The 12965-nt window shown below is 47.3% G+C and overlaps 1 protein-coding gene across 1 annotated transcript in view; it reads right to left on the reverse strand.

Moving 5' to 3' along the window:
* Gfpt2 (glutamine-fructose-6-phosphate transaminase 2) overlaps positions 1-11818 on the reverse strand; it is a 45496-nt gene extending 33678 nt beyond the window's left edge. The window contains exon 1 of the mRNA XM_038327321.1: positions 11719-11818. Coding sequence (XP_038183249.1) covers positions 11719-11725 — 7 coding nt within the window. The 5' untranslated portion in view covers positions 11726-11818. The remainder of the gene's footprint in view (positions 1-11718) is intronic.
* Between the last annotated feature and the right edge of the window lie 1147 nt (positions 11819-12965).

A 12965-nucleotide genomic window follows, 5' to 3' on the forward strand; every position in this document is an offset into this window, starting at 1 on the left:
TTTCTGTCCCACACTTCAGACCAAACACATCTGGCTCTTGGGTGTATTTTTGTTACATTCTTTATTTTTTAAAGACAGTTTTCTTTCAATATCAAAATGAAAATTTTAAAATCTTCTTCAAATATAAATGTACTAAATTTCTCACTTAAAAAGTACATTTCCTGGCGCTGGAGAGATGGCTCAGAGGATAAGAGCACTGGCTGCTCTTCCAAAGGTCCTGAGTTCAATTCCCAGCAACCACATGGTGGCTCATAACCATTTGTAATGAGATCTGGTGCCTTCTTCTGTCCCACAGGGATACATGCAGGCAGAATATTGTATATATAATAAATAAATAAATCTTTTTTTAAAGTACATTTCCCAACCTAAATGCCCCTTGACCTGAGGATGGATAAAGAAAATGTGGTACATTTACACAATGGAGTACTACACGGCCGAAAAAAAAATGACATCTTGAAATTTGCAGGCAAATGGATAGATCTAGAAAACACCATATTGAGTGAGGTAATCCAGCACCAGAAAGACAAATATCATATGTACTCACTCATAAGTGGCTTTTAGATATAGAGCAAAGAAAACCCAGCCTACAAATCACAATTCCAGAGAACCTAGACAACAAAGAGGACTCTAGAGAGACATACATAGATCTAATCTACATGGGAAGTAGAAAAAGACAAGATTTCCTAAGTAAATTGGGAACATGGGGATCATGGGAGAGGGTAAAGGGAAGGGAAGAGGAAGGGAGGGGAGCAGAAAAATAATATATAGCTCAACAAAAACAATTTTTTAAAAAAGTATATTTCCAAGGTTTTTAGTCTTATTCAGTTTGTACAACCACTGCCACAATCTATGTTTAGGTGAGCCTTAGCTCACATTAATTTTTCAGTGAACAATGAGAAAGTTCCCTGGGTTGTGTGCCAGAAGTCCATTCAATAAAAGGACATATAATTATCTGGGACCATCATAGAAGATGAAGCCGTTCCATACAGTAGTCTTCCTTATCTGAAATTTTGATTTCTGGGGTTTCACCTACCAGTTTTGGCCTGAAATTCATAACTAGAAAATTTTGATAAATAAATAATTCATAAGTTTGAAATTGTATACCATTCTCACACAAGGAAACAGGCTCCCAGCTAACTAATCCGATTGTTCAGAGTATCCACGCTGCATGACCCAACCCCTTAGAATCTGTCTGCATTGTGAGAATGAGTATCAGAGAATCTCAGTGCCAGATGCTATCGAAGCTTCACAGGATCAGGTGATGAATGAAGTCCCACGGCGTCATATTCGTGTTTAAGTAATGTTTGTTTTATTTAAAAACAGCCCCAAGTGCAAGAGTGGTAACAGCAACAAATAATAGCCCAGAGAGGTGCTCTTACATCCTTTCTTGTAAGGGAAAAGTTCTTGATTGAATAAGAGAAGGGAAATCGTATGCTGGGGTTGCTAAGATCAACAATAAAAAGGAATATTCTACCTGGGAACCTGTGAAAGAAAAAGAAATGTGTGCTCTTCAGTTGTCTCTGCTCGAACTGCACATTTACAACCACAGACACAGCTTCAGGCTCTGTGTGTGTGTGTGTGTGTGTGTGTGTGTGTGTGTGTGTGTGTGTGTGTGTGATGCATGAGTGTACATGCTGGTGTGAGAGTATACAGAGGCTAGAGCAAGACACTAGATCTCTTCCTCTATTTCATTAGCACTGAGACAGAGATTCTAGAAGCTCACCACTTAGGCTCGGCTGTCAGGGAGCTCTGGGGATCCATGCCTCCACTCCCCAATGGTGGGGTCACAGGCACACATAGCCATGCCCAGCTTTTTGTGTGAGTGCTAAAGATTCAGACTCAGCTCCTCATGCCTACCACGCCATCTTCTCAGACACTGGAGTCTTACTAAACTACATTTTCCTAACACCCTGTGATCCAGAATTATACCTACACCCATTAAGAGGACTTGATATTCAATGCAGATAACATAAAGGACTAGAAAGGTGGCTATCACCAAGATTTGAAAATATTTTAAACAGAAGGATGGATTCTAGGGGTCCTATTTTTCCACAAGATACTTAGTTAATATTTGGTGGAGTGCAAGATATTATGAATTTTGATATGTTGAATCTAGATTATTTCTATATACATATAACTTTTATATATCTATAAACATAGATAAAGTTTTTTAAAAAGCCTTTAAGTCTGGATTATTTGGGGCAGGAAGCATCTGGGTTCTGCTCTCCCATCCTTCCCTGCTGCTTCTCTTCTTCCAGCCACACTCCACTTCTGAACACTCATCTAGCACGTATGTTTTCGCGTGGCACTGAAGATCTGTAAGGGCTTGGGGGAAGGGACACATTAGAGCCCCTGGTGGGATATTAAAATGTCCTTGTCCTCAGGACCACCAGCTGTGTTGACACCCAGCCAGGAGCTTGGCAGGCAGTTGAAGCACAGTTTGGGAGCTGACTGCTGCGGAGCAAGCTGCCAAAGAGGGGTTTGCAAGGCCTTTACACAAGAAACATAGATCCTCTCATTTTCATCATGAAATATCTACTCAGGGACTTCTTTCATTAACGAAGCACCGCCCCTCTCCCTGTACAGCTAATCTTCCCGGCCAGTTGGGTTAGCATAAAACCGAACTGAAATGAATAAAATTGTATACATACTGCTAATTATTAATCACATCACTTTTTTTTTTTTTTTTTGGTTTTTCGAGACAGGGTTTCTCTGTAGCTTTGGAGCCTGTCCTGGAACTAGCTCTTGTAGACCAGGCTGGTCTCGAACTCACAGAGATCCGCCTGTCTCTGCCTCCCGAGTGCTGGGATTAAAGGCGTGCGCCACCACCGCCCGGCTATCACATCACTTTTTAAAAAGATCATAAAGTAGAAGAAAAAAAAAAAAGCTGCCTTCCCAGAAATTTCTCTTGTCAGAATTGCCTCTTGAAATCCACCAGCCTATCTGCAAAATAAAGTGACAACGAAAACGCAGCTTTTTTTAAACAGAGAAGATCAGTTTGGCAATGAGTCAAATTAAGTTCACGCCACCTCTTTAGAAGGCAATTTGGTAGTCGTGTGAAATGAAAAGCGAGCACGTGTCAGGATAAGAGCTATTTCGGTTCTAGAAACACACCCCACAGACATCTTCGCAGAAGCGTATGTGTACTCAGAAAAGGTTAGCAGCTCAGGCTCGTGTGTGACCTCCACAGACTGGAGACAGCCTGGGGCTTGGCTGGGTCCGGGTAAAGGCCACCGCAGGTGCACAGAGCAAGCAGGCTCAGAAAGCAGCAGGCGCATGGAGCAAGCAGGAACAGGCAGGCAGAGCCTTCTACAGAGAACACGATGGGGTTTGGCACTCTTTCAGAGAACAATTCAATCTCCAAGATGTAGGAAAGGAAAAAAAGCATCTTGTAGAACATGAACACATTATGGGGTGTGATGGTAAGTCATGTAGAGAGGTCTTTCCTGTGTTTGTAAGAGAATGGGATCAGAATGTCCAGGGGATACCAAAGTTCAAGGGTTCAAGTCCTTGTTAGATAAAAGGGTGGAACTGTCCATAATCTGCCTATGCACGTCCCTATACCATCCCTCCCTTTCTTTTCGCCCATCCCTCTCACAGGGCCTCAAGCATACTAGGCAAGCCCTTCACTCACCACTGAGACAGAGTCTCAATGCTAGAAAGGATCTAAAAGGAAAATCTCCGCTGGGAAGCAGTGGTGCACGTCTTTAATCTGTACTCGGGAGGCAGAGGCAGGCGGATCTCTATGAGTTCAAGGCCAGCCTGGTCTACAGAGCAAGTTCTAGGATAGCCGATGCTCCATAGAGAAACTCTTTCTTGAAAAACCAAAGAGGAAAAAAATCTCCAAAGCCAGCAAGATGGTTCAGCTGGTAAAGGTGCTGGCCACCAAGCCTGATGACCTACGTTTAATCCTAAGAGCTCACATGGCAGAAAGAAAGAACTGGCCTCCACGTGAGCACCGTGGCATAGGCATGCTCGTATACATACACATAAGATGCATATAAAATAAATAAATGTTTAAAATAAGTTAAAGTAAGAAAGAAAGAATATCCCCCATGTCATCATCATAAGGGAGACATCCTAGCCAAGGACTAAAGGTTGACAAGGATGTTTGGGCAGCGGCGAATGTGTCACAGCCTTGGTTAATCCTGGTTTCCTGTGGGAATTGCTATGCCAGGAAGGAGGGCTGAGACTCTTAAGAGCAGATTCAGTAATGCAGAGACACCTGGGATTTTTGACCAAAGCCCTGCTCTGCTCCCAGAGATCAGTGCTACTTTGGGTGGTTACAAGCCTCCCCTTGGGTCAGTCATGGCACATGCCCTTCCCTTCCAAAGTTTCAGTTGCCGGTCTCCTACTTCCTTCTTTCTCTCCACCTCCTCCTGAGCTGACCTGACCTCACTGTGGCTTTCATGCCATGATCACCTAGAAGAACAGTAGCCATAAGAGGGTGGGAAGGACCCAAACTCAACTCCCCATCAGATCTATAAAAAACAGCCTTCGGGTCACGACATCCTCTCCCTCCGTTTTCCTGGCTATGTGACAGCAAGGAACACAGAAGATGGGGGCTGAAGGCCACAGTCAGGGCCAAATAAATGCCCATCTCTCACCCCATCTCTGCCCTGTGCACTCTGGGTGGCCCTGATAAGCCACCAAAACCCTACAACTTGACTTTATTGGTAAAGCAGGGGTGATGGCAGCATCTACTTAGCCGGGTAATTATGACAGTTCAGAATGTCTTTGTCAAGCCCTCAGAACCCAGTTTGCCACATAACAAGTGTCCATTTGAATAAATGAGACAAGGAGCATCCCACTCCAAGGCAGTTAAAAATTCAGGGCATTCCTGCAGTACACGATCAGTCCTCAAGAGGTGACTGTCAAACAAGTCAGGGTGTGGGGAACACTGCCACTCTTCCTTCTTGTGACCCTCTGTCTGGGAAAAGGATGGCTAAACCAAATGTGTGATCTGGCTATGATCTGGGCAAAGTTTAATCCAACCCATAAACATATCTCTAGTCCTTGGAGCCCTGTCACTGTTAGGACAGATGAGCCTTACAGAGTGGGGTGAATAGGGGTCCCCAGAGCTGTGATTTGTAGGACTAAGGGCGGGTTGAGTGGGGAGACATCTTCAAGGGCTGACTCTTTACAAAAGTGGCTTCTATCCACACTGTATCATCTAGTGGGGTTCCCATGAGGGTCCCCATGAGGTTCCCCATGAGGTTTACTGAGTTCTATAGGCCATAGAACTATTTGTTTCATATACTTGCTTCCTCGTCCTTATGCTTGTCTCTCCACTACATATAATCTTTTACATTCTACTATATACAATCACATCTACATTAGCATCCCCACCACATAAAACCCATGTTAGGCGCACAATAAACAGCTGCTGAATGAATGGATGCATGAATAAATAAATGGATGGAGATGACCAAAGATAAGTGGCCATGGACCTAGGCCTGAGACAGCTATACTAAGCCAGGTGAAGGTAGGTCTGTTTATTAGACATCATCTCCTCTCTGCACGGGTTTGAGAGATCACTCAGGCTCCACAGAAGTCATGCAAACAAGGGCCCCTAAAGTTTAGAGCTCAGCCTCCAAGTGACAGATAATGACAATAACCAGTTCAGGGAAGCAACTTCCTCTGAGTACTGGGCCAGCTCTGAACACTTCAACTTGAGATCTGCAGTCCCTTGAGTGGTTGGGGTAAGGTGGGAGTCTAGAGAATGAGGGGAAATAGTTTCAAAGAGGGCAGGCCAGGGTTCCTCCGATCCTGATGATAGTCCATCTCTGTACATTGGTTTCCCAACGAGAACAATGTTCTCACCCTGAAGGAGAGCAAGACACTTCACCCAAGGAGGCCCAGCCTGAACCCTCACAGAAAAGAGCCCTGTACCTTGGGAGTCACATCACCATACACCAAATGCTGATCCTCCTACTGACTACCACCATTCTCAGAATCAAAGGGACCAGGAGTCAAGTAGAAATGAAATACGACTGTCTAAACAGGAAAGCAGGGTCAAGTCGGCTGTTTTCTTTTGTTTGTTTATTTCTCTATCTTAAGGAAATTCTCATGAAATTCTTGTGTTTGTGCTGGGGAAGTTGAGGCATGTCTACTTTCTTCAGCAAGGTCACTGAGCTAAAGGTTTGAGGCTATGCCTTCTCTGACTGGCCCTCACTCTTGTAGACTGGGTTAGACCAATTAATTGATGTATAAATGGCAATTCCTGCTGCCTCCTTAAAAAGAGGAGAGTAAAAGCAGACACACCATGGAATATGTGGTCCCACTGTGCGATCTTACAGAACAGTGAGTGCCTTTGAACACCTGGCCATGGACACTGAATGGACCCAGCACTCGCTGCCCTAGCAGAGGATGGAGTTCAGTTCCCAGCATCCAGGCAGCTTTCAATGCCCTGTAACTCTAGCTCAGGGATCTGGTGTTCTCTAGTCTCCACAGGAGCACAGACACACACACACACACACACACACACACACACACACACACACACACACGCACGCACACTTACATACTTGTAGTTCCAGCTGGGGGCGGGGGCATGGAGGCAGGAGGATTAGAAGTTTTAAGGTCAGAAGGGTGGTGCTGGTGGTGGTGGTGCTGGCACACGCCTTTAATCCCAGCACTCTGGGAGGCAGAGGCAGGCAGATCTCTGAGTTCAAGTCCAGCCTGATCTACACAGTGAATTCCAGGACAGCCAGAGCTACACAAAGAAACTGTCTCAAAAAACAAAAACAAACAAGGTTCAAGGTCTTCTTTAATTCTATAACAAGTTTAGGCCAGCCTGGGCTACATGAGACTGGTGTGTGTGTGTGTGTGTGTGTGTGTGTGTGTGTGTGTGTGTGTGTGTGCTGTTTCCTAATGTCATGACACACAATTTGTCAATTTTACTGGATCTGGAAAAGCCTAGGTAAGGAAGGCTAACCCAAGGAGGAGGAAGGCACAGAGACGGGACAGCTAGCATGGAGAGAATCCTGCTCTGTGAACAATGGCTGAATTAAAATGCTCTATCCCAGGGTTGGAGAAATGGCTCAGTGGTTAAGGGTGCACATGGCTCTTCCAAAGGCCTCAAGCTCAGGTCCCAAATGAGTGCCAACATCAGTCCTAGAAGCATGTGTAGGTGTGTTGTGATTGCCCCAATGGCTTTCAGGAACCAGCTAGCTGTTCTGTTTTCCCAGTTACTCATTCAGGGACTTCCCATGACCCTCACCTGAAACTTGCTGTGGTAGGAGTATGTAAACCATAGAAACCAACAAACCAGGGGCTGAAAAGATGGCTCAGTGGGTAAGAGTACTGTCTAAAACTCTGGATCCAGAGAAGTAGACACTCTCTTTTGGCTTCTGTGGGCATCTACACTCACATAAGCATAACCCCAGAACACATATAAATAATTAATTTTTAATGGCAAACCAGAAGACAGTATACACCACTGCATCACTGGGTCTCTGTTATGCCCACTTTCACCAGTAAGGCTTGGAGTAAGATTAAGCCAAGCAGCTGGCCCCAGGGTCTGTCTATGTCCTTATCAACTCCAATTCTCAAAAGACATTGCCTCCTTCTGAAGAATCCAGCTATGAACTGAAATGCCACAAGGAAGGAATGAGTGTCAAAACCGACTCGAGTTTGGATGTTGGATGTTTTCTAATCCCCTGGACAGACACCACCTAAGCTACTGACACAGAAGATCTGCCTTCCAGCTGTGTGTAGTCCTCATACACTGGACAATTCTCGCCAAGAGCTTTCTTTCTTTCTTTTTTTTTTTTTTTTTTTTTGGTTTTTTGGTTTTTTCGAAACAGGGTTTCCCTGTAGTTTCTAGAGCCTGTCCTGGAACTAGCTCTTGTAGACCAGGCTGGCCTCGAACTCAGAGATCTGCCTGCCTCTGCCTCCCGAGTGCTGGGATTAAAGGCATGCGCCACCACCTCCCGGCCTCCCTAAGAGCTTTCTATACACAAACAGACACACTCTGTGTGCTTGCATGCACACGAAAGTACAATTCTGGACAAATCTGGAGAACTAAAACCCATGGCTGCTTCTCTTAGGGACATGATGAACAGGAAGAGTGCGGAGGGCAAGAGATGCTGTGAATGCTTCGTTTGTGGCACAGCAGTTAACTTCTAAACAAATACGGAAATCCGTTTGGTTCAACTAGGTATTAGCACGATGCCCGTGAAGCTGGAGGTGTTTAAAACGATCCTTCGCTCACCTTCTGACTGTCAGGGGTCCAGTCTGAGAGCACTGGACCAGGGTACTTGGGTGTATGGAGGTTTAGGAAACTTGTTTATGGACCTCTGCATTAGGCCCTCAAGGGCAAGACTAGAACATCCAGGATTCCAAGAATTCGAACAGCTTTGGAGATGGTACGTGGGAGACAATGTATCTAAAGCAAGATAAGTAATTGCCCTGGAAGTTATCAGTCCCTAATCTCCCTGAGTCTGCTGAGATTGCATTATATGAAGAAAGTCTCCACAGATGAGAGGAAAAGGATCTCAGACTACCTCAGATAATCTGAGAGATCCCCAAAGAATCACAAGTCCTTTTAAGAGGGAAGCAGAGGGAGATTGACCACGGAAAGCAAGAAGGCCATGTGATCATGAGACATAGAACGGAGGGCTGCTGTGCCCCTGGCCTGGCATGCCTGCGAGACCCTCTCTTTGTAGCACTCATATTGAGTCTGAAGGGACCTCTCTGGCCTCTCTTTCCTCTTTGGTAGTTAGGTCTCTGGACCTCTATTCTGTGCTGGGTCTCTAAGCTGCTGGGGGCCAATAGGTAGCTCCTGGGGGCCAATAGGTAGCTCCTGGATGCCTGGATGTCTCAGTGACAGCTCATGCCCATCATCTAAAGACCACCAGAGTGCCATTTAGAAATATGGATCCAAGGTTGGGTGTAGCCTATGCCTGAGGTATCCTCTCTGTGGCATCATTTGCCAGCTGGGTTATCCTGTTGTGGCCAGGGACTGGACTACAGAAGGATGGCCATTTTCTTCACCTGTCCCTTCTTGGAGGGGGGGGGGCGTGGCACGGCCCGCATGACTTTTAGAACCACAGAGACTGGAGAACATAGAATGTCTCCACAAGCAATCATTCATGGTGATTGCATGAAGAAAGTCAACAGAGCACAAGCAACTCTCCGATGTCAATCAAACCTCATGTGGTACCTGCGATAGTTGGTTAAATAGTGGATCTTTCTAGAACCACCTGGGAAGGGACTCTCAATGACCGTCTGTCTAGATTAAGTTGGCCTATGGGTGTGCTTATAATAGAGTCTTCTTTTTTTTTTTTTTTAACTTGGGTTAGTCTAGGTGGGAAGACTCACCCTGAATGGAGGTGGGGACCATTTCATGGGCTGGGTGCTGGGAACAAAGTGCATTTGTTTATTCCCCACTCTCTACTCATGACTGGGGATTAATCTCTCTAGCTGCCTCCTGTTCCTGCAACCTGGATTCCCCCACAGTGATGGACGGCAACTTGGAATAAGGCCTTTCTCCCTTAAGTTGCTTTCGTTGGGATATTTTCTCAGAGCGACCAGAAGGAAGCTAAGACAGTATTTAAGGGTCAGTATTGCTAAAACTCTCAACACACTGAAGGTTTTTGAGTGTATCTGTTCTGTTTATGGGGATAGGATCCTTTTGGGCCCCAGCTTTTTGTTACCAGAACTTGGTCATCAGCTGGCTGATAAGGACAGGCTTTTGTTCTAGACCCAAGAAACCCCGAGGCTGCTTTGAATGAAACCAACAGGCGTGGTCCAGGGAAAAGAAATGACCTGAAAGTTCTTGTTCCAACTGTAGAGGAAAACTGATGCAATATTTGTTGTGTCCTTGTGCCGAAAGCACAATCGCTACTATTTGTAAAATTTGCTAATTTACAAAAGAAAACAACCATAGAAGGACAAACATATCCTGTGACAAACACACACAGACCACACAGACCAAGAGAACCCAGACCAATGCGTTCATTTCTGGGCACCTGTGCTGCAAGCTCTGAACCTGGGACAAAGGGAGCCTGCTAAGTGACAGAGAGCACTAAAAACATAGTATGTTTTGTCATTAGTCAGGATGTTACAGGACCCCTGGCTAAAGGCAGGGAGCTGGGATATAAGCAAGGATGACTTCATAGAAAAATTGAACTTTGAGGACTTCTAGCCTCCTAGCACATTCATTTCCCTGGATTCTGGTTCTGAATTTCTGAAATAGAAGCTCAGCTGGGCCAAGACTTCTCATCCTAGACATCTTTGGTGACCTCAAGGTACCTTTCCTACTCGGTCACAAATCAATACCAAAGTCTAGAAAGGTTATAGGTTGGTTATAACCCCAAATCTGATACCTTCCAAAGAGCTGGAGGAGGCAGCCATCCAGAGCTTGGAAAGACACGAGAAAGACAGATGCTAGGGGGAAAGCAATGTGGAAGGCTCAGGTAGTTGGTGGTGGAAACCGGGGCCAATCTGAGGACCAGCAAGGAAAGCCAAATAGTTCAATACTTTGAGGTTCTTACATAAGTTTAACTCTAAGGTCACCCGTGGCTAGAGACCTACAAGGGGCTCGAACCTGGGGGACTTTGAATCTGACAAAACTTTCATCTTTGTTTCATTTCTGTGTCCATAAATGCCCGAGGCAACCCTTACACACACATTGCCAAGGATACCTAGGAGTCCTAAGATTCTGCCTGCTGGTCCAAGAGTTTTAAACTTGGACGAGGCTGCATCTCAAGGCCTCCTGCATGCTCCCTGGTCAGTGGTTCCTCTTGCCTGATCCCCTGGCTCATGAAACAAGGCCTGTATAGACCTTGGCTTTAGACTCACCCACTTGGCACACCCCACCCCCGCAAGCCCTCAGCAAAGTCAGAGAGGCGTCTTTCATGGCTTCAAAAGTTCCACCAGGTTCTCCAGCCGCAGGGGGCTGGAGTGGGTAACAGAATCCTACTCAAGGAGAAAAAAAGCACAGTGACCTTTTGTCCCAGAAGTTCCCGGCTTTCCCGGCCAGCCAGCCAGCAGAGGCGGCCCAGTCAGCCAGGAGGGTAAGGAATTGCAGATGTGCGCCCAGGGCGGCCGCCCCTCCCTTCTGCTCCCAAAGCAAAGCCCCGAGGACACCTCGGCGTCGCCCTGGGCTTGCGCCTCTATCCGGTCCAGGGCTCCCGCTCCTAGCTTCGGGTCAAGGCTCAGGGGAGTCACTGTCTCTCCACGTCTCCCAGATCCCTTTTAGCAAAGCTTCACAACAGGACCCCACACTTCTAGGGACAGGAGGAGGTTCATTTAGGGTCACCAGAAAAGACGCGCAAACCCTCCCGAGAGCACCAGAGCTGCTCCGGCGCCCCGGGGCGGGCTGCTGACACCGCACAGGTGAGGTCACTTGTCCTCGGTGGGCGCGGCGGACTGAGACTCGGACCACCACTTCGCGCCTAGGATGATGCTTAAGATTGCTCGTGGCGGCCTTTGTGGGTCAAGTGAAAGAAGCGTCCTCCCAACACATGAGGAGGAGACACTTCTGTGTTGCGAGGAACCAAGCCGGGGACCCACCCCGTTGCTTCTACTCTGTGGTCCTGGCTTGGGTCTTCTCACACCGAGTTTAGACGCCCACCCTCCCCACGCTCCCCCCCCATGTCCCCGAGACGTCATTCCGAGGCCGGACGCAGGGAAGACAGGCCTGGCTAATGAAAGCTCCACGATCGCCACCCCTAGCAGGACCCTTCGTCTGGCTCTCTGGCCTGCACTCACCGCACATGGTGGCTGCCGATCGCTCCAGACACTCAGACGACTCCTCCGTGCCTCGCGCTCCCAGGCTCAGGCTCCCGCCGCTCGGCCTCCTGCCCTTATAGCCAGCCACTAGCCCTCTGAGAGGGGTGGGGCTGGGCGGGGCCTCACGCCGCCTGCTTGCCCCTCATTGGTGGTCCCCTGGTTGTCGTGACAACGGTGGCCCCCCCCTTCAAGACTCAAGGAAAGGAGTGAGGGGCGGCTCCCAAGGGCCAAGTCCCTACTGTATGGTGGGGGGAGGAAGGCCAATCGGCAGCAAACACCTTGAGTTCAGACTTTAAGTCAGACATGTTAGACGAGAAACCTTATCCTGGAGTATGGATCGCTCTGTGCCTCAGTTTCCTCTTTTGAAAACCATGATAACAATAGAATGTACCTCTCAGTTCCTCCTGAGGTTAAAGACAGTCCGGGTATATGCACAAAGCACGATCTCTCTCTCTTCTTCTCTCTATCTCTCCTCCTCTCTCTCTCTCCTCTCTCTCTCTCCTCTCTCTCTCTCCTCTCTCTCTCCTACACACTGGGTTCCTGTTCTTGCAATGTGCCCCTCAATGTCAAACTTAGATTAAGAAAAAGTAGTACACGCTAGTGCCAGGCAGCGAATTGGGCTTGCCTGAGAAAGGAGAATACTGAAACTGAAGCTCTTTGGAGAGATAAAGGATCCTGACCAAGATGTGGCGGGAGTTTCAAATCTGGAGCTCCTGGATGGGGATTCCCCAGGTCCGAAGGAAAGCTGGGCCGCCCCGGAAACCGCCCCCTAATGGAGATGCGCTGGCAGACCCGTCTGGTGAACAGTGAGCCTGCATCCAAGCCAGGGGCTCCACCGCCCCGGTAGGACCTAGAGCCTCAAGTTCGACCCTGCGATGGATGAGTCATGGAAGCTGGCTTTACCCGTCGAAATTCCCGGCTGTCTCCTCCTCCTCCCACGACTGCCTTCCAAGCCCCTCATCTCCTGAGGAAGGGTCACGAGAACTGGCCCAGTATTTGCTCACTTTGAGCCATCTGGTGCGTGTATGGTTTTAACTTTAAAAGAAAAAAAAAATCAAGAAATCTAAATCTATGGTATTCCCCCAATCATGAGTTTTTTAAAGAAAAGAAAAAACTAGCTTATTCTTGTGTGGGGCGTTTCCCCTAGCTTTGCAAGCCCCTCGGTAGGGTGTTTGTTGTATCCATTGAGGAGTTTGAAGTTTGATGGCAGCAAGGGAGGTTTGGCT

Source organism: Arvicola amphibius, chromosome 4 (assembly GCF_903992535.2).
Source record: "Arvicola amphibius chromosome 4, mArvAmp1.2, whole genome shotgun sequence".
NCBI classification, from domain to species: domain Eukaryota; kingdom Metazoa; phylum Chordata; class Mammalia; order Rodentia; family Cricetidae; genus Arvicola; species Arvicola amphibius.